The sequence below is a fragment of the Scyliorhinus torazame genome, chromosome 6 (assembly GCF_047496885.1).
Source record: "Scyliorhinus torazame isolate Kashiwa2021f chromosome 6, sScyTor2.1, whole genome shotgun sequence".
Taxonomy (NCBI): Eukaryota; Metazoa; Chordata; class Chondrichthyes; order Carcharhiniformes; family Scyliorhinidae; genus Scyliorhinus; species Scyliorhinus torazame.
Window position 1 is genome coordinate 112,492,683 of NC_092712.1, and position 20,912 is coordinate 112,513,594.

At 45.8% G+C, this 20,912-nt stretch overlaps 1 protein-coding gene across 6 annotated transcripts in view; it reads left to right on the top strand.

Moving 5' to 3' along the window:
* The window catches only part of cdk14 (cyclin dependent kinase 14), a 935,572-nt gene that overhangs the window by 638,181 nt on the left and 276,479 nt on the right, over positions 1-20,912 (top strand). For all 6 annotated transcript variants that reach the window (XM_072508685.1, XM_072508686.1, XM_072508684.1 and 3 more), the window contains one exon: positions 7,637-7,685. In XM_072508685.1, coding sequence (XP_072364786.1) covers positions 7,637-7,685 — 49 coding nt within the window. The remainder of the gene's footprint in view (positions 1-7,636; positions 7,686-20,912) is intronic.

The following is a 20,912-nucleotide window of genomic DNA, read 5'->3' on the forward strand; positions in this document are numbered from 1 at the left end:
TTCACTTGACCAGCCGCCCTGCCACTGAAATCAAAATCCACCTCCTCCACCACTGCTGCACTGTAATTGCAGAATACACTACCAGTTGCACTACAGCGATTTACTAACGTTGCTTTTTACAGCATCTCCCAGCCCGATGAGGTCTGCTACTCGGAAGAACAAGGACATTAGAGTTATTAGAGTTCCACCAATTTCTTTTTTAAAAAAAAAAAAATATTTTATTGAAAATTTTTGGTCAACCATCACAGTACATTGTGTATCCTTTACACAATAATATAACAGTATAAATAACAATGACCTGTTTTATAAACAAAGAATAAATAATATATAACAAAAACGAAAACTAAAACTAAATGGCAACTGCCTTGTCTCAGATAAACACTCTCCAAAAATATGATTTAACAGTCCAATATACAATTATTTATAGCAACGACCTATACATATTATACATATATATTAACAACCCTGAGAGTCCTTCTGGTTCCTCCCACCCCCCCCCCCCCACCCCCCCTGGGCTGCTGCTGCTGCCTTCTTCTTTTCCATTCCCTCTATCTTTCTGTGAGGTATTCGACGAACGGTTGCCACCGCCTGGTGAACCCTTGAGCCGATCCCCTTAGGACGAACTTAATCCGTTCCAGCTTTATAAACCCTGCCATGTCATTTATCCAGGTCTCCACCCCCGGGGGCTTGGCTTCCTTCCACATCAACAGTATCCTGCGCCGGGATACTAGGGACGCAAAGGCCAAAACATCGGCCTCTCTCGCCTCCTGCACTCCCGGCTCTTGTGCAACCCCAAATATAGCCAACCCCCAGCTTGGTTCGACCTGGACCCCCACTACTTTCGAAAGCACCTTTGTCACCCCCACCCAGAACCCCTGTAGTGCCGGACATGACCAGAACATGTGGGTGTGATTCGCTGGGCTTCTCGAGCATCTCGCACACCTATCCTCTATCCCAAAAAATTTACTGAGCCGTGCTCCAGTCATATGCGCCCTGTGTAACACCTTAAATTGAATCAGGCTTAGCCTGGCACACGAGGACGATGAGTTTACCCTACTTAGGGCATCCGCCCACAGCCCCTCCTCAATCTCCTCCCCCAGCTCTTCTTCCCATGTCCCTTTCAGCTCATCTACCATAATCTCCCCCTCGTCCCTCATTTCCCTATATATATCTGACACCTTACCGTCCCCCACCCATGTCTTTGAGATCACTCTGTCCTGCACCTCATGCGTCGGGAGCTGTGGGAATTCCCTCACCTGTTGCCTCGCAAAAGCCCTCAGTTGCATATACCGGAATGCATTCCCTTGGGGCAGCCCATATTTCTCGGTCAGCGCTCCCAGAGTTGCGAACTTCCCATCCACAAACAGATCTTTCAGTTGCGTTACTCCTGCTCTTTGCCATATTCCAAATCCCGCATCCATTCTCCCCGGGGCAAACCTATGGTTATTTCTTATTGGGGACCCCACCAAGGCTCCCGTCTTTACCCTATGCCGTCTCCACTGTCCCCAAATTTTCAAAGTCGGCACCACCACCGGGCTTGTGGTGTATTTCTTCGGTGTGAACGGCAATGGGGCCGTCACCATAGCTTGTAGGCTAGTCCCCCTACAGGACGCCCTCTCCAATCTCTTCCACGCCTCTCCCTCCTCTTCTCCCATCCACTTACTCACCATTGAGATATTGGCGGCCCAGTAGTACTCACTTAGGCTCGGTAGTGCCAGCCCCCCCCTATCCCTACTACGCTGTAAGAATCCCTTCCTCACTCTCGGGGTCTTCCCGGCCCACACAATACTCATGATACTCTTTTCGATCCTTTTGAAAAAAGCCTTCGTGATCACCACCGGGAGGCACTGAAACACAAAGAGGAATCTCGGGAGGACTACCATTTTACTCGCCTGCACCCTCCCTGCCAGTGACAGGGATACCATGTCCCATCTCTTGAAGTCCTCCTCCATTTGTTCCACCAATCGCAAAATTTAACCTATGCAATGTACCCCAATTCTTGGCTATCTGGATCCCCAAGTAACGAAAGTCCCTTGTTACCTTCCTCAGCGGAAAGTCCTCTATTTCTCTGCTCTGCTCCCCTGGATACACCACAAACAACTCACTTTTCCCCATGTTCAGTTTATATCCTGAGAATTCTCCAAACTCCCGAAGTGTCCGCATTATCTCTGGCATCCCCTCCGCCGGGTCCGCTACATATAACAGCAAATCATCCGCATACAGAGATACCCGGTGTTCTTCTCCTCCTCTAAGTACTCCCCTCCACTTCTTGGAACCCCTCAATGCTATTGCCAGGGGCTCAATCGCCAGTGCAAACAATAATGGGGACAGAGGGCATCCCTGCCTTGTCCCTCTATGGAGCCGAAAGTATGCAGATCCCCGTCCATTCGTGACCACACTCGCCACTGGGGTCCTATACAACAGCTGCACCCATCCAACATACTCATCTCCAAAACCAAATCTCCTCAGCACCTCCCACAGATAATCCCACTCCACTCTATCAAATGCTTTCTCGGCATCCATCGCCACCACTATCTCCGCTTCCCCCTCTGGTGGGGGCATCATCATTACCCCTAGCAGCCTCCGTATATTCGTATTCAGCTGTCTCCCCTTCACAAACGCAGTTTGGTCCTCATGGACCACCCTCGGGACACAATCCTCTATCCTCATTGCCATCACCTTGGCCAGAATCTTAGCGTCTACATTTAGGAGGGAAATAGGTCTATAGGACCCGCATTGCAGCGGGTCCTTTTCCTTCTTTAGGAGAAGCGATATCGTTGCCTCAGACATAGTCGGGGGCAGCTGTCCCCTTTCCTTTGCCTCATTAAAGGTCCTCATCAATAGCAGGGCGAGCAAGTCCACATATTTCCTGTAAAATTCAACTGGGAATCCATCCGGTCCCGGAGCCTTCCCCGCCTGCATGCTCCTAATTCCTTTCACTACTTCCTCTATTTCAATCTGTGCTCCCAGTCCCACCCTTTCCTGCTCCTCCACCTTGGGAAATTCCAGCCGGTCCAGAAAGCCCATCATTCTCTCCCTCCCATCCGGGGGTTGAGCTTCATATAATTTTTTATAAAATGCCTTGAACACTCCGTTCACTCTCTCCGCTCCCCGCTCCATCTCTCCTTCCTCATCCCTCACTCCCCCTATTTCCCTCGCTGCTCCCCTTTTCCTCAATTGGTGGGCCAGCAACCTGCTCGCCTTCTCCCCATATTCGTACTGTACACCCTGTGCCTTCCTCCACTGTGCCTCTGCAGTACCCGTTGTCAGCAAGTCAAATTCTACGCGTAGCCTTTGCCTTTCCCTGTACAGTCCCTCCTCCGGTGCCTCCGCATATTGCCTGTCCACCCTCAGAAGTTCTTGCAGCAACCGCTCCCGTTCCCTACTCTCCTGCTTTCCTTTATGTGCCCTTATTGATATCAGCTCCCCTCTAACCACTGCCTTCAGCGCCTCCCAGACCACTCCCACCTGGACCCCCCCATTATCATTGAGTTCCAAGTACTTTTCAATGCACCCCCTCACCCTTAGACACACCCCCTCATCTGCCATTAGTCCCATGTCCATTCTCCAGGGTGGGCGCCCTTCTGTTTCCTCCCCTATCTCCAAGTCCACCCAATGTGGAGCGTGATCCGAAATGGCTATAGCCGTATACTCCGTTCCCCTCACCTTCGGGATCAACGCCCTTCCCAAAACAAAAAAGTCTATTTGCGAATAGACTTTGTGGACATAGGAGAAAAACAAAAACTCCTTACTCCTAGGTCTGCTAAATCTCCACGGGTCTACTCCTCCCATCTGCTCCATAAAATCTTTAAGCACCTTGGCTGCTACCGGCCTCCTTCCAGTCCTGGACCTCGACCTGTCCAGCCCTGGTTCCAACACCGTATTGAAATCTCCCCCCATTACCAACTTTCCCACCTCTAGGTCCGGGATGCGTCCTAGCATACGCCTCATAAAATTGGCATCATCCCAGTTCGGGGCATATACGTTTACCAAAACCACCGTCTCCCCCTGTAGTTTGCCACTCACCATCACGTATCTGCCCCCGCTATCCGCCACTATAGTCTTTGCCTCAAACATTACCCGCTTCCCCACTAATATAGCCACCCCCCTGTTTTTCGCATCTAGCCCCGAATGGAACACCTGCCCCACCCAACCTTTGCGTAGTCTCACCTGGTCTATCAGTTTCAAGTGCGTTTCCTGTAACATAACCACGTCTGCCTTAAGTTTCTTAAGGTGTGCGAGTACCCGTGCCCTCTTTATCGGCCCGTTCAGCCCTCTCACGTTCCACGTGATCAGCCGGGTTGGGGGGCTTTTTACCCCCCCCCCTTGCCGATTAGCCATCCCCTTTTTCCAGCTCCTCACCCGGTTCCCACGCAGCTGTGTCCCCCCCAAGCGGTGCCCCCCCGCCCATCCCACCCCATACCAGCTCCCCCCTCTCCCCAGCAGCAGCAGCCCAATAATTCCCCCCTCCCACCCCCCCCCCCCCCCCCCGCTAGATCCCCCACTAGCGTAGTTACACCCCCCATGTTGCTCCCAGAAGTCAGCAAACTCTGGCCGACCTCGGCTTCCCCCCGTGACCTCGGCTCGCACCGTGCGACGCCCCCTCCTTCCTGCTTCCCTATTCCCGCCATGATTATCATAGCGCGGGAACCGAGCCCGCGCTTCCCCCTTGGCCCCACCCCCAATGGCCAACGCCCCATCTCCTCCACCTCCTTTCCTCCCCCCACCACCTCCTGTGGAAGAGAGAAAAGTTACCACATCGCAGGATTAATAACATAAAACTCCTCTTTCCCCCCTTTTTACCCCCCTCTTCGCCCCCCCATACTCGCCCCACCACTTTGTTTCAAACGTTCTTTTTTTAATAACCCGCTCATTCCAATTTTTCTTCCACGATAAAAGTCCACGCCTCATCCGCCGACTCAAAGTAGTGGTGCCTCCCTTGATATGTGACCCACAGTCTTGCCGGTTGCAGCATTCCGAATTTTATCTTCTTTTTGTGAAGCACCGCCTTGGCCCGATTAAAGCTCGCCCTCCTTCTCGCCACCTCCGCACTCCAGTCTTGGAATACGCGGATCACCGCGTTCTCCCACTTACTGCTCCGAGTTTTCTTTGCCCATCTAAGGACCATCTCTCTATCCTTAAAACGGAGGAATCTCACCACTATGGCTCTGGGAATTTCTCCTGCTCTCGGTCCTCGCGCCATCACTCGGTATGCTCCCTCCACCTCCAGCGGACCCGCCGGGGCCTCCGCTCCCATTAACGAGTGCAGCATCGTGCTCACATATGTCCCGACGTCCGCTCCCTCCGCACCTTCAGGAAGACCAAGAATCCTTAGGTTGTTCCTCCTCGCATTGTTCTCCAGCGCCTCCAGCCTTTCCACACATCGTTTATGGTGTGCCTCGTGCATCTCCGTCTTCACCACCAGGCCCTGTATGTCGTCCTCATTCTCGGCAGCCTTTGCCTTCACGACCCGAAGCTCCCGCTCCTGGGTCTTTTGCTCCTCCTTTAGCCCTTCGATCGCCTGTAATATCGGGGCCAACAGCTCCTTCTTCATTTCCTTTTTAAGTTCTTCCACGCAGCGTTTCAAAAACTCGTGTTGTTCAGGGCCCCATATTAAACTGCCACCTTCCGACGCCATCTTGGTTTTTGCTTGCCTTCCTTGCCGCTGCTCTAAAGGATCCACCGCAATCCGGCCACCTTCCTCTCCTTTTTTCATCCATATCCAGGGGGGATTCCCTTCTGGTTCACCGCACAGTACTTTTAGCCGTTAAAATTGCCGTTGGGGCTCTTATTAAGAGCCCAAAAGTCCGTTCCACCGGGAGCTGCCGAAACGTGCGACTCAGCTGGTCATCGCCGCACCCGGAAGTCCGAGTTCCACCAATTTCTATGTCACCCATCACCCTAACTTGGACCTCTATCTCTGTGCCTTTATCATGGCTGCTCATTATCCTGGAGTTTCATACCTAACCAATCAAGAGAGCCTCATCGCCTCAATTATCATAGAATTTACAGTGCAGATGGAGGCCATTCGGCCCATCGGGTCTGCACCGGCTCTTGGAAAGAGCACCCTACCCAAGGTCCACACCTCCACCCTATCCCCATAACCCAGTAACCCCACCCTACACTAAGGGCAATTTTGGACACTATGGGCAATTTAGCATGGCCAATCCACCTAACCCGCACATCTTTGGACTGTGGGAGGAAGCCGGAGCACCCGGAGGAAACCCACGCACACACGGGGAGGATGTGCAGACTCCACACAGACAGTGACCCAAGCCGGAATCGAACCTGGGACCCTGGAGCTGTGAAGCATTTGTGCTATCCACAATGCTACCGTGCTGCCCTAGGCTATCCAGGATGGTAGCACCTACAGAAAAAGCTCACGAGCAACATCTATGGGGCTAGTTACGCACAGTGGGCTAAACAGCTGGCTTGTCATGCAGAACAAGGCCAGAAGCGCGGGTTCAATTCCTGTACCGGCCTCCCCAAACAGGTGCCGTAATGTGGTGACCAGGGACTTTTCACAGTAACTTTACTGAAGCCTACTTGTGACAATAAGCAACTATTATTATTATTATTATCTGAGGGCAACTATGGATAGGGCCTGGCCAGTCTTAATACCCTGAGAGTTGATTTCAAATGAAGGTCTAACAAGTCAGTTCTTGCTGATTTAGCCTGCCATCTCATTTTACCCTTCAGTATGTGTCCTGTCCAGGCACTGCCTAGTTGCATCTTGAATCGCTGTGTATTCAACTTCAGTGACCTGCTCTGCTATCAAGTTCCATTGTTGGGTGAAGGTTTACCTTCATTAAATTTATTGCACTTTGTCATTCATATTTTTGAAAACTTCAACGGTATTACTTTTCGAAAGAAACCATTCTAATATCGGAACTTTCTTAGTCAAACTTAGCCTTGCATCCTTTTCATGATTGGGTGAATACATTTTCGCCAATTAGTTCAATTGGGGGTCTGACCAAGGTGGAAAAGATGAAATAGATACACAACAATACTTAGAATATACGCTCTATCCCTCTGCTTATGCAATTCAGTAGTTTAGTTTGTGTACTCTAGTTTGGTATTGAGTAATGCCAGAGACTTGGGTTGCATGTTATGTCTTTATACAGTAGAGCCTTTACATGGTCATTAACATAGTTAGCTATCAACTGATGTTACAGTGAACATAAATTGCATTCTGTAAAATGCCAGATTTTGCGCAGTAAAAGTTGAGAGAAAAATAAACAAATGCAAAAGTTGTGGGAACATTAAAGTGCAGCCCTGATTTAATGATCCAACTACATCTGCTCATGCGAACTCTGCAGGATAAATGAGCCAGATTTATACAGAGAATGAGAGATGTTAAGTACCTCAGATAATTAAAAATGCTGAATGAAGCAGATGCAGAGGAGAATCTGATGTTTCATGTCCAGTGTCCTCTCATCCAGTCTGGTGATTGTTTTTGTGTAAATAGTTCAATTATATAGCTTTTAAAATACTTTTGCAAATGAACAGCATTGCTGATGTGGGCTTCTTGTGTGTATTTCTGATCTAATCTTAAATTCTGCACTAATTTTCAAGTTTGTGATTAAGTTAAATAACCTGTTGTGGAAACCACTTAATGTATCTCTTTTCCTTGCAGATCGTTTCCCACAGTACAGTTCTAAAAATCTTAGACACGCATGGAATAAGTAAGTCTTTTTATAGATTATGGTTCTTTACAGTCCATAGTCTCAGGTTTCATCACTGATGTACATTTTTGTTGCTATTTCTTCAGTGGAAAATGGATAATATGCTTATGTTTGGCAAGAAGTTAATGTTTGCTTTTTCATTTGTTTTTGTAGTCACAATGGTGAGATGAATATTGAAAATATCCTTATAATTATAAATTCAATCCAATTTCCTCAGTTGAACAATTAATGGCTTCCAGTTGAAGAGAGCAGCTTTAATATGCGTAACTAACGATACAAGTGCCGAATATAACATCTGCAGCAGTGTGAAACTTTAGATATGCTTATGATAATGTGGCGTTAACTTGGATTTTTCCATTTTCACTGTAATTTAGTACATGGTCAAGAATACAGAAATGTCTCAATTAAAGTGAATAGTTTTAGGTAAAATGTAACAGTGAAGCTCGAGCACAGTGCTTATTTACGTATCCTCGTCATTTTGGTTATAGTAAAGTAATAAATTGTGTAAAGGTTCATGATTGGAATTTGTTTCACTAACTTGAGAAATTCACTAATAGCTGGCAACTTGCAAGTTAAATGCAAAAGCAAGGCCACTTCTGTTGCATGGCCAAGCTCATGGAATAGTATTCAGTTCCAGGTGGATTTATTTCTGGGTTATTGAATGAATAATAAAATATTGCTGAACATAAATGACAAAAGAGCTTGAAAAGTTTATATACACTGGATGATTTTTATCTATAATTTAATAGTTATTTAGTTACTATATAGTGGCAATAGGGGCAGACACGTACATCAGCAACAGCTATATTTGAGAGAAAATTAATTTCAAACCTTTGAAGGTTTTGGGCTTTTGTGAGCTTATGTTTCTTCCACTCCAATCATTTTTGTTATCATCAATTGGTGATCTTGTGTGCGAGGTTAAAGAACTGTTTTCAGTTTAGTACACCCATCTTCTCTTGATGGGGCAGTTTTCAGGCTCTTGCTTTTAGCCAGAAATGGAAGCTATATTGCAGTTTTCCTTTGAGATCAAAATATCGATGTTCGTGTGCATGAGCGGAAATCGAATGATGGGAACAGAGCATTAGGTAACCAGTGAAAGATGATTTGCTTGCCTTTTTTCACAAGAACATAAGCCGAATAGGTTCTGCTTTTTATACCACGGCTGAGTTTTAATTCCAGTTTCCCACCTGATCATCATATTTCTTGATTCTATTAGAGTCCAAAAATCTGTCTGTCTCTGCCTTCAAAATATTGAACAACCAAGCATCTACAGTCCTCTGGGGTAGAGAATTCCAAAGATTCCCAATCCTTTGAGTGAAGAAATAGCTCCTCATCTCAGTCTAAAATATTAACCCTTTATCCTAAGACTATTCCTCCTAGTTTTAGGCTTTCCAGCCAGGGAAGCAACCTCTCCACACCGGCTGTCACGCCTCCTTAATTCTTTATGTTTCAATGACATTATGTCACATTCTTCTGAACTTCAGAGACTATGGGCGGGATTCCCCGACCCCCCCCGCTGGGTCGGAGAATTCCCGGGGGGGCAGCGTGCATCCCGCCATGCCGCTCCAACGGCAGCTGCCGTATTCTCCGGCGCCGGTTTTCAGGCGGGGGCGGGGATCCCGCTTGCTGGTCGGGGGCCGTTGGCAGCAACCCCCCCGGCAATTCTCCGGGCCCCGATGTGCCGAGCGGCCGTCGGTTCCTGGCCAGTCCCGCCGGCGTGAAATGGATATGGTCCATCACGGCGGGACCTGGCTTGTAGGCCGGCTACTGAAGTCCTCGGAGGGGCGCGGGGCGATCTGGGACCCCCACGGTGGCCTGGCCCACGGTCAGGGCCCACCGATCTGCGGGCGGCACTGTACCATGAGGGCACTCCTTCCTCCACGCCAGCCATGCCGGAGCCCTATAGAGGCCGGCGCGGAAGAACCCCCCTGTGCAGGAAACACGGTGGCGGTTCTGCGTCTGTGCCAACTCGCGCCGGCCCGTTGGCGCGGCGCCCACCCCTCCGCCACCGGCCTATCCCCCGGAAGTGCGAAGGATTCCGCAACTTCCGGTTGGCCCAACGCCGGAGTGGTTTGCGCCGTTCTCACTGGAAAGACGGAGGTTGAGGGGCGACCTGATAGAGGTCGACAAAATTATGAGGGGCATAGACAGAGTTAGTCAGTGGCTTTTCCCCAGGATTGAGGGGTCAATTACTAGGGGGCATAGGTTTAAGGTGCGAGGGGCAAGGTTTAGAGGAGATGTACGAGGCAAGTTTTTTTACACAGAGGGTAGTGGGTGCCTGGAACTCGCTGCTGGAGGAGGTGGTGGAAGCAGGGACGATAGTGACATTTAAGGGGCACCTTGACAAATACATGAATAGGATGGGAATAAAGGGATACGGACCCAGGAAGTGCAGAAGATTGTAGTTTAGTCGGGCAGCATGGTCGGCACGGACTTGGAGGGCCGAAGGGCCTGTTCCTGTGCTGTACTTTTCTTTGTTCTTTTGTTCTTGGCGTCGGGCCGTTTCGCCAATTGCGGGAGAATCCCGCCCTACAAGTCCAATTTACTCAACTTCCATTGTAAGGATACCCTCACATCCCAGGAACCAATCAAGTTAACCTTCTCTGCATTGTCGTCAAGACAAGTTTACTCCTTCCTTAGCTAAGCTACCCTAAACTACATATTTTACTTTAGATGTGGTTTCTCCAAAGCTCTTTACAGCTATAGCAAGATTTCTTTATTTTTATTCCCTTTATTGGTTCATGGGATGTGGGCATCACTGGCTGGGCCAGCATTTATTGCTCATCCCGGATTCCTAGTCCTGTGACAATACCACTACGCCATTGCCTCGCCTTTTGCACTCCTATTTACTTGCTGCACCTGCATGTTAACTTTCTTGTCTTTCTAATATAAGGATACCTAAATATCTCCAAATATTAACATTTAATAGTCTCTCTCAATTTTAAAAAATTACATTTTTTCCAACACAATAACCTTACATTTCCCCACAACATACTCCATCTGTCACCTTATTGCCCACTCACTTAACCTGTCTTCATCAGTTTGCAATCTTTTTGTGTCCTCCTCACAGCTTATTAATAGTTCTGTATAAGCAGAAAACTCAGGTACGTTACTCTGTACTTTTAGCCAAGTCATTGATATGTATTTTAAATAGCTGAGGCCCTAACACTGACCCTTGTGGCACCCAACTCATCACCACCTGCCAACTTGAAAATGCTCTGTTAATTCCTTTTTTGCTGCTCTTAATGATCCTCTATCCATGTTAATATTCTCCCCAACCCCATGAGCTCTTATTTTATTATGTGTAATAATCTTTTATGTGGCACACTTTGGAATCTCCTTTGGAAATCGAAATATAGGGGCCAGGATTCTTCCGACCCGCCGCCCTAAGAATGCCATGGGCGAGCTGCCTACAATGGAGAAATCCATTGACCTCTGACAGGATTCTCCGGTCACCGGGCGGACGCAGCCGGAGAATCCTGCACAGAATATCAACTGGCTCAACCCTGTTAGTTACCTAAGAAATGTTTCAGTCATAATTTGTCTCTGCTGAATTGTTGCCTCTGCCAAATTGTATTATGATTGTCTAATTATTTTGTGAGCACCTGTTTAAGAATAGTTTCTAGCATTTCCCAATGATTGGTATCAGGCTAACTGGCCTCTAGTTCCTAGTTTATACACACCCTCTTTTTTTGAATAGCAGTTTGACATTTTGCCATCGCTGCTTTAAACAAAGTAGAAAAATTGCCCTGTGTTGTGTTAGCGCATAAGTGGGCAAGACAGGCTAGGAAAGCTTAAAAGCTACATTACTTCAGGAGTGGTCATTTCTTGCACAATAAAGACATTTCTCACCAAGCCACCATAACCTTGCATTCTGTTTGTTTTCACTGAAGAAATGCTGTCCTCACGAATCAGGTAGGGATTCTAATGTGCTAATCTAAAAGGTGCAGGATCTCTAACCAGCTTTTTTGATTTGTCTGGCTTACAACAATTTGTTTTACTACATGTTCAAAATTGCCTGCAATAAGTATGGTTTTCTTCATTCATTTAAAGAAGCTAATCCGTCACATTTAAAAAAAACATGTACAGGCCACTCTTTGTATTCTAAACTAGCAATTGTGAAATTATAACATTTGAAATATTTGACAACAGTGTTTATTAGGAGTTTAATCCAACTTTACTTAGAACATAGAACATTATAGCGCAGTACAGGCCCTTCGGCCCTCGATGTTGCGCCGACCTGTGAAACCACTCTAAAGCCCATCTACACTATTCCCTTATCGTCCATATATCTATCCAATGACCATTTGAATGCCCTTAGTGTTGGCGAGTCCACTACTGTTGCAGGCAGGGCATTCCACGCCCTTACTACTCTCTGAGTAAAGAACCTACCTCTGACATCTGTCCTATATCTATCTCCCCTCAATTTAAAGCTATGTCCCCTCGTGCTAGACATCACCATCTGAGGAAAAAGGCTCTCACTGTCCACCCTATCCAATCCTCTGATCATCTTGTATGGCTCAATTAAGTCACCTCTTAACCTTCTTCTCTCTAATGAAAACAGCTTCAAGTCCCTCAGCCTTTCCTCATAAGATCTTCCCTCCATACCAGGCAACATTCTGGTAAATCTCCTCTGCACTTGTTCAAGGAACCAAGGGCATAGTCCAGACAAGCCTCTTGTGGAAGAAAATGACGTCCCCCATTGCACACAACATTCATGGTGTTCTTCTTCTGGAATGATGGTGGTAGACAATTCAATAACTAACTGGAGGAGACGACTTCACAAATATCCCCATCCTCAATCATGGGGGAGCACAGCACATCAGTGTGAATGATGAGGCTGATGAATTTGCAACTACCATCAGTCAGAAGTGCCGAGTGGATGATCCATCTCTGCCTCCACTGGAGGTTCTCCGCATCGTCGATGCGAGTCTTAATTCAATTCGATTAGTCCCACTGACATCAAGAAATGGCTGAAGGTCAACAATTGAATCTACCCGGATGTGGAAAAATGCCCAGGTATGTCCTGTACACGCAATGCAGGACAATACCACCCCGGCCAATTACCACTCTATCACTGCACTCTCGATCATCCAAAAAGTAATGGAAGAGGTCATTAACAGTGTGACCAAGTGGAACTTGCTTAGCAGTAATCTGCTCACTCGTGCTCTGTTTCCAGAGGCCCATGAGGGTTTCTTAGCTCCTGACTTTATTACAGTTTTGGTTCAAACATGGTCAAACGAGGTGCGAGTGACTGCCCTTGACATCAAGGCAATGTGTGCCTGTGTGTAACATCAAGGAGTCCTAACAAAACCAGAGTCGATGGGAAATGGGGGTGGGGGGTGGGAACTCTCCACAGGATGGAGTCATCCCCAACACAAAGGAAGCTGGTTGTGGTTATTGGAGGACAATCATCTCAGTTCCAGGACATCACTGCGGGAGTTCCTCAGGGTACTGTCCTAAGCCCAACCATCTTAAGCTGCTTCTTCATCAATGACTTACCATCCATCATAAGGTCACAATTGGGGATGTTCGCTGAAGACTGCACAATGTTCAGTACCATTCATGACTCCTCAGATACTGAGGCAGTCCATATCCATATGCCGCAAGACTTGGACAATTTACAGGCTTGAGGTGACAAGTAACATTTGTGCTACAGAAGTGCCAGGCAATGACCATCTCCAACAAGAGAGAATCTAACCATCACCAAGTGGGTATCCTCCGGGTACTCCAGTATCCTCCCACAGTCCAAAGAGGTGCAAGTTAGGCGGATTGGCCAGGTAAATTACCCCTCAGTGTCCAAAGATGTGCAGGTTCATTGGGGACGTGAATAGGATGGGGGAGTGGGCCTAGCTGGGTGCTCTTTCAGACGTTCGGTGCAGATCGATTGGCCAAATGGCCACTTCCTGCACAGTAGAAATTCTATGGTTATAAGTCCCCCACTAGCAACATCCTGGGGGTTACCATTGACCAGAAACTGAACTGGACTAACCAACTACTTTGGCAACAAGAGCAGGCTGGAAGCTAGGAATCCTGCAGCGAGTAATTCGCATCCTGACTCCCCAAAGCCTGTCCACCATGTACAAGGCACAAGTCAGGTGTGTGATGGAATACACTCCTCTTGCCTCGATGAGCGCAGACAAAGAACCATAGACCCCGACAGTGCAGAAGGACATTCGGCCCATCGAGTCTGCGCCAACCCTCCAAAGAAATCACCCTACCAAGGCCCACTCTGCTGCCCTATTCCCTTAACCCCAGTTAACCTGCGCATCAGGTGGACACTAAAGGACAATTTAGCATGGCCAGTCCACCTAACCTGCACATCTTGAGAACACTTGAGAAGTTTGACTCCATCCAGACCAAAACAGTCCGTTTGACTGCCACCCCATCCACAAACATTCCACTCCCTCTACCGCAAATGAACAATATAATAATAATCTTTATTCGTGTCACAAGAAGGCTTACATTAACACTGCAATGAAGTTACTGTGAGAATCCCCTAGTCGCCACATTCCGCCGCCTTTTCGGGTACGTTGAGGGAGAATTGAGAATGTCCAATTCACCTAACAGCACGTCTTTCGGGAGTTGTGGGAGGAAACCGGAGCACCCGGAGGAAACCCACGCAGCCACTGGGAAAACGTGCAGGCTGCACAGACAGTGACCCAGCGGGGAATCGAACCTGGGTCCTTGGCGCTGTGAAACAACAGTGTTAACCACTGTGCTACCGTGCTGCCCATCGTGCTACTGTGCCACCTAGCAAACTGTACCATCTACAAGATACACTGCAGGGACTCACCATTACTCCTTAGACAGCACCTTCCAAAGCAGGACCACTACCATCTAGAAGGACAAGGGCAGCAGACACATCAGAAAAGTGGTTCAAGAAGGCAACTCACCACCACTTAGGGGCAATAAATGCTGGCCTAGCCAACGACATTCACGTCCCATGAATGAATTTAAAAGAAAAGATTTTGCAGACCTGTTGTACTAAATGCCACTTTCCGATTTTGGAATAACAGCAAAATACTGCAGATGCTGGAAATCTGCAATAAAAACAGAAAATGCTGGAAAAAAACTCAGCAAGTCTGGCAGATCCTGTGCAGAGAGAAACAGAGTTGATGTTAGATGAATAGTTCTTCGGTTCCACAGATGCTGCCAGCCCTGCTGAGGTTTTCAACATTTAATGCAGATGTTTGCAGCATTAAATCTTCTGCTAGAAATGAAATGGGATTGAGAAACGTATCAATAGTTAGGAGTCCAAATGTTGTACGATGTCTTGTCAAAATAACTTCTATGTACCATGAAGAGACTGGTTTTAGCAAGTAATGTAACAATCCATTACATTTTTGTTACCAGTAACAAAAGGTAAATATTTCAATTCATGGCTTTTTCTGATCATTTAGTTCAATTGCTTCATTCTGTTTTCTTTTCATGAGATGAGATACTGACTGTTAAAATTCTTAAGGATTTCAAAACCCATTATGAACCATCCCATGTGTTTGTTAACGACCAGCCACACCTCAGAGGCAGGATGTTATGCACAACTCTCAGTAATATTGAGTTTTACGTTAAATTAGAGTGTGTGTGATTGTGTTCCACTCCAGAGTGTCTCTCCCCAGTCCCCTCATTGAACACCAGAGTTGCACCCGCTGCTGCACATCTTCCATGGTCAGCGAGCTCATGGTTGCTAAGAGACAATACCGACACCACAATCCAGGAGAGTGGCCTGGAAAGGTCTTGGGTTGATGTCAGAGCCCTGAGGTGGCTCCCTGGGACCAGCTGTCAATCATCCCAGGTTGTTCCTGGAGCTCTGCTGTATCTTGGTTTATATCTTGGTTGCATTCATATTTTGCCTCTGCCTTGCTCCCCTTGGCATAATTTAAAAGTTTTCCAACCAGGAAAAGCTGGAAACTGGGACTTTTGAGCAATTCTGAGGTAACTGTTGGGGCACCATTCTGTTAAAAATCTGAGGCTGTCCTGGCAAAACTGGATGTCTGGTCATCCGAGAAAGTAACTATTTTGGCTAGTGGGGCAGAACCAGAGCAAAGAAAAAAAATCAACTCCCTTCTAATCATTCTGCCAGTTTCTTTAACCCTATGCTCCTAGTTATATTGACCTCTACGTTTACAGAACCAGAGCAAAACATAGAAACGCGTTTGACTGACCAAACAGAACACCAACAACAAGTCACCTGAAGCCACCAAGATCTAGATCAAAGATTGAAAAGAGAACATTCAATATAGCCATGAGAAAAGTTACACCCAAGCACCAAATTATTGCACCTTTCAGCCAGTACCATCCTCGAAGGCTTGAAAAGTACCTCAATATTCAATAGCATGACACCACATGTAATCAAACATACATACTCCCTGTATATCTGCGCTGAAAGACACAACAGAGTTTAAGGTGATTATTTTTGGGGGTTTTCTTTTCATGGCCTAATTTCGATTTCTTTTCCTTTCAAGGTGATCTTGGACAACTTATCTCCCCCATAAATGTATGCTGCACACAATTAAAATAATTGAAATTAAGTTTTGCGTGAAACCATTCCATTTTGTATGTAACAATCATATAGCCGAGTTTGAAAATGTGTTTAAAAGATAAATATAAATTAAGTGTGACTTTTAGTTCATGTCTGGAACATTCTTTTGTGAGAAAAAAGCTTTTGACAGAAGAATTATACATTTCAAAAGGACTGTGTTAGGGCTCCATTGTATCAGAATTTCAAAGGGAGTAATTAATACTAGTCCTTAAGTGGCGGACTGGCCACTATTGAGCTCTTGCCCGAAATTCAGCTGTAGCATCTGACCTCCAGTTTATTATTTGTGAGCAGCTGTGGTAAGCCTGGCAATTGTGACTAGTTTATCTGTTGAGCACAGAGGTGGGTGGAATAAATCTGTGGTGAGGTTATGTGACTGGAATAATGGAACTCCCGAGTTTTAAAACAAAACCTTTGCTGAACTGCTTTGATTGACAAGCCATCTATTGTCGGTTAGAAAAAACACTATTTGACCATGCAGATTCAATTTGGTTCTTTAGTTGACACTTCCCCAGGGGTTGTTATTATGTCATTATTCATTCTTGGTGGAGTTTCAAGAGCTACAATTATCTAAGCAGGGGGTTTAGAGTTCATAATTTGGTTGACAGTTTAAAGAGGCTAATAAAGGATTAGCTGTTATTGATGTGCGGTCGAATAGAAGTTTTTTTTATCAGGGATTAACTACTTAAGATGTAAAATATTTAAATTGTTTTCATGAATGGGTTTCATGAATGGGAATGTTTTCTCAAGTGTGTCTGAATGAGCTGTATTAGATTGTCATAAGTTTATATATTTTTCTATCTCTATATGGCTGCTGAGGTCTACTCATGATGAGTGGCTTTGACGGTGCTATGGGAATTATGAGGGGACATGGAGGTGGGGCGTTGTATTTGTAAAGGGAAAGGGCTGGAGGGACTAACCAATTCTAAAACAACAAGGATGAAGTCCCAGAGAACCAAGGTTACCTGCCACTCACCTGCCTAAAATCTCCTTTGGGGTGATAGTGTGCCCAACTCTTACAGCTCTCCCCCCCCCCCCCCCACCCCAGCCCATCCCCCACCTTCCCGGAATGAAAATGGGGTGTAACGGGGTCTTTTAAACCAAAGTGGGCCTGCCGAGTCGGGAGGTTTTCCAACTCGAATGACCCACCTCTATAGTTAAAATCCAACCCACAGCATCAAACATGGAGTAATGTGCATCTAAAGGAAAAGCAGAAAACCAGTACCGCCTGCAGCACCAACTGGCTTACAATCTAAACCTTACTTCTAAAGCATAGTTGTGGCAAGTACCGAAGCAAGAAATGCTCTCACTCAAAGTCGCTTCACTTCAGAGTGAAGTATTCTCTTGACAGGAATACAAAAAAACTGTTTACAGCAGTTTCTGTTACAGTAAATTAGAATTGAATTTTGGTTTAGAGTTTTGATACCTGGATGCAGTTTAGCTTGTATACCTTGAACTATTTCCCATCTGATCTTCCCGATTGACATTGTAACTCACGAACATAATTTAGATTGAGTATTTTGAATCAATTGGTCATGCCCAGCTTTCAAGCTGGAAGGTAAAGTAGAGCTGTTACGATCCCAGTTGGTGTTATAACTGCACAGGAAGATCCCGGAATGGAATACTGGCTTAAAAGACATTGAGCGGGATTCTTGGTGCGGCACGCTGATGGGATTCTCCGTTTTGTCAGCTCGTCAATGGGGTTTCCCATTGTGGGGCACCCCACACCGTCAGGAAACCCCCGGGATTCCGGCAAAACGGAGAATCCCGACGGCGGCAAATTCAGCCCAGTAACTTTTACTTTTTCAAAATCAAACATGAAGGAAGAAAGTCTCAGGACCGCTAATTAATTTTAAAAACAAGAAAAAGACATTTATTAAACGTGAAAATATGGATTATAATACAATACTCTTCATTTTCCACCCCTTCTCCCCCCCCCCCCCCCCGTTAGCTTAACAAATACATACAAGTTTTAATATTAACACAGGTGACAAAGTACATTTAAAGCTACAATTGTCTTACTAACACAAAGTCCCTTTTAGGCACACAAGATGCCTTTGGTCAAATGCGCACTCCACTCTGAAACCTCAAGTGAAGGTCTGTGGATCCATCTTCAGAATCCCACCAGATGATTGTCACGTAAAAGTTTCCAAACTTTAATCCACAAAACATGCTTTAAAATCTTCACTCTCAAATCACGCTTTCCATTAGGTTTGCATTCTTTCCAAAAGACTCTTGTGATCAGAGCACCTGCTCCACTTTTACCAGCGAATCCACTCCAGGATTTTGCATCAACCATTAAGGATTCCTTTGTCTTGACTGACTGCCCCTGTTACACAAACTCTGATATCTAGTCAATACTTTCTTCCTAATTACTTTAAAATTTGTTACGCAGACTGTAGTAAAACATTCCAAGCTTTAGGATTACTTTAGAAACCTTTGGGTTATTTGAAAAACCTTTAGAAACCTAGCTTTGCAACAGTTGAATCCTTTGCAACTTTGTCTGTGGTGCCTGTGAACAGTATCCTGTTCTATTTCCAGGTTTCTTGAACCAACCGTCTTTTAGTTTCTCTGGAGCTTCCTTTCTTGCACATTACTTTGTACAGCTTCTCTTGCCTTGAGCAGAGCTGAGAAATGGTTCCTCTCGGCTGGCTATCTTCAACTGCTCTAGCTTTGCAGTGAAAAAAGGAACAAAGGAAAGCTATATGTTTTACCTTACAAGGGCCTCTAGTTGCTAAGCAACACTTCCATACCATTGCTGGCCTATTAATTTTCCATGCTGTAGTGTCCTCTATCATAATAGAATCCCAGTTAGAACTGAAACTAACCCCCCACACGTATAAACACCTTTGTCCGGCAGGAATCTAACTGCAGGTCCTCCTAGGCACAGAAACGTTAAATTAAACCCACCTAAATCTATACCTTATTTCTCATGTTTACCCATAGACACATAAATCTAATAAAACTACAGTTGGTTTCCCAACACCTTTTTCCCCCAACCCCATTTGAAGCATAATTCCAAAACCATGGGAATCATAATTGCTAAGAATAGTTAATTTTTTAAATCTCCTGATGGATTCATTCAATTTATCAGGAGGAATCCGTGGAGCTAAATTGCATCTTGAAATGGTCAGAGTCACAATGAACAATCTTCAGCTTTCGGCTTTTATGTCATTCCTCATTAAACTTAAATACATAATGCAGTACTGTTCACATCAGGATGATCGTCAAAGCTTGCACTATCTCCTTCAGAAATGTCAAATATTTGTCACTTTAAAACTAATTTTATCAGCAAAGCTTTATTAAATTAGTGCAATAAATTAAGAATTAAGTGCTACCAGTTACTCATTCGATACAGGAATACATGCAGTATGTTCATTTGAAAGATATGCGCTGTTGCCATGTTTAAAATAAACAGCTTTGGTAGGAAACTTAATGGATTACCTAATGAGGAAATATGAAATTGTTCAACAGGGATGGGAATTTGTGGGATTTGAGCTAGGTGATACCTAGAAGGTGAGATCAGCTAAGAGTCAGTCATACGTGCAATGTTAAACAAAATTGGTTTTCCTTAAATCTCAAGAGAATAAAGTTGTAATTATAAAACATAGCAGATTATCACTCACAAGTCACAAAAGAAAACAGGAAAACATGAAGACTATTTCAGATCCCTTAGTATGGAAATAATAAGTGGTTAAGCGGTTGTCCAGTAAATAACCTCAATTCATAGGATCCCTACAGTGTAGAATGAAGCCGTTTTTCCCATCGAATCTGCACTGATGTCTGAAGGAGCACCCCACCCCTCCGCCCCCACTCTATCCCTGTAACCCCACCTAACCTTTTTGGGACACTAAGGGGCAATTTAGCTTGGCCAAATCACTTAACCTGCACATCTTTGGACTGCAGGAGGAAACCAGAGCACCCGGAGGAAACCCACGCTCGCACGGGGAGAATGTGCAAACTCCACACAGACAGTAACCCAAGGCTGGAATTGAATACGGGTACCTGGCGCTGTGAGGCAGCAGTGCTAGGCGCTGTGAGGCAGCAGTGCTAACCGCTGTGCCACCGTGACGCCCTTAAATGTCTTCAGTTGCCACTGGTTCACGTACATCCCCTGTCCTTCTTTCCCATGAAAATCCAATGAATTAAGGCAATTCTTCGGTTCAAATGAGAAGAATGCCTTCTCATCCCAAAATATAATTTGAATAACCATCCTGTTAAAGCATACTGGCCAACCATCATTGAGCTAAGGGCTGGAATTCTCCCATCCCTAAACAGGACAGAATGAAGATGGGAAGCAAAACAAAAGACTGCTGAGCAGTGCGACCGGAAATCCTGCCTCTGTTTCCACACTCTGCCATTCTGCGCAGCACGGAAAGTGTGTGTGTACCAACCAGGTTTATAACAATGAGGCCCATCATGTCATTAATATACAGTTGGTGTGCGGCGACCAAGGCAAAAAGCTCCTGTGTCTCTCTGCAGGCTTTCCTGAAAGCTGCCGTGATGTATATATTCTGTGCCTGTATGCCAGTCAAACCTTCTATATCTCTTCCATCCCAGCTCCCAGGTCCATGGATGGATTCGAGGGAACAAGGGTTGCCCTTGTTCTCTTCACATGCCCTATGAACTGAGTCTCAAAGTGGATATAGTGTTAGTCAAAATCTGACCAGCACCCTCATCAAACAGCC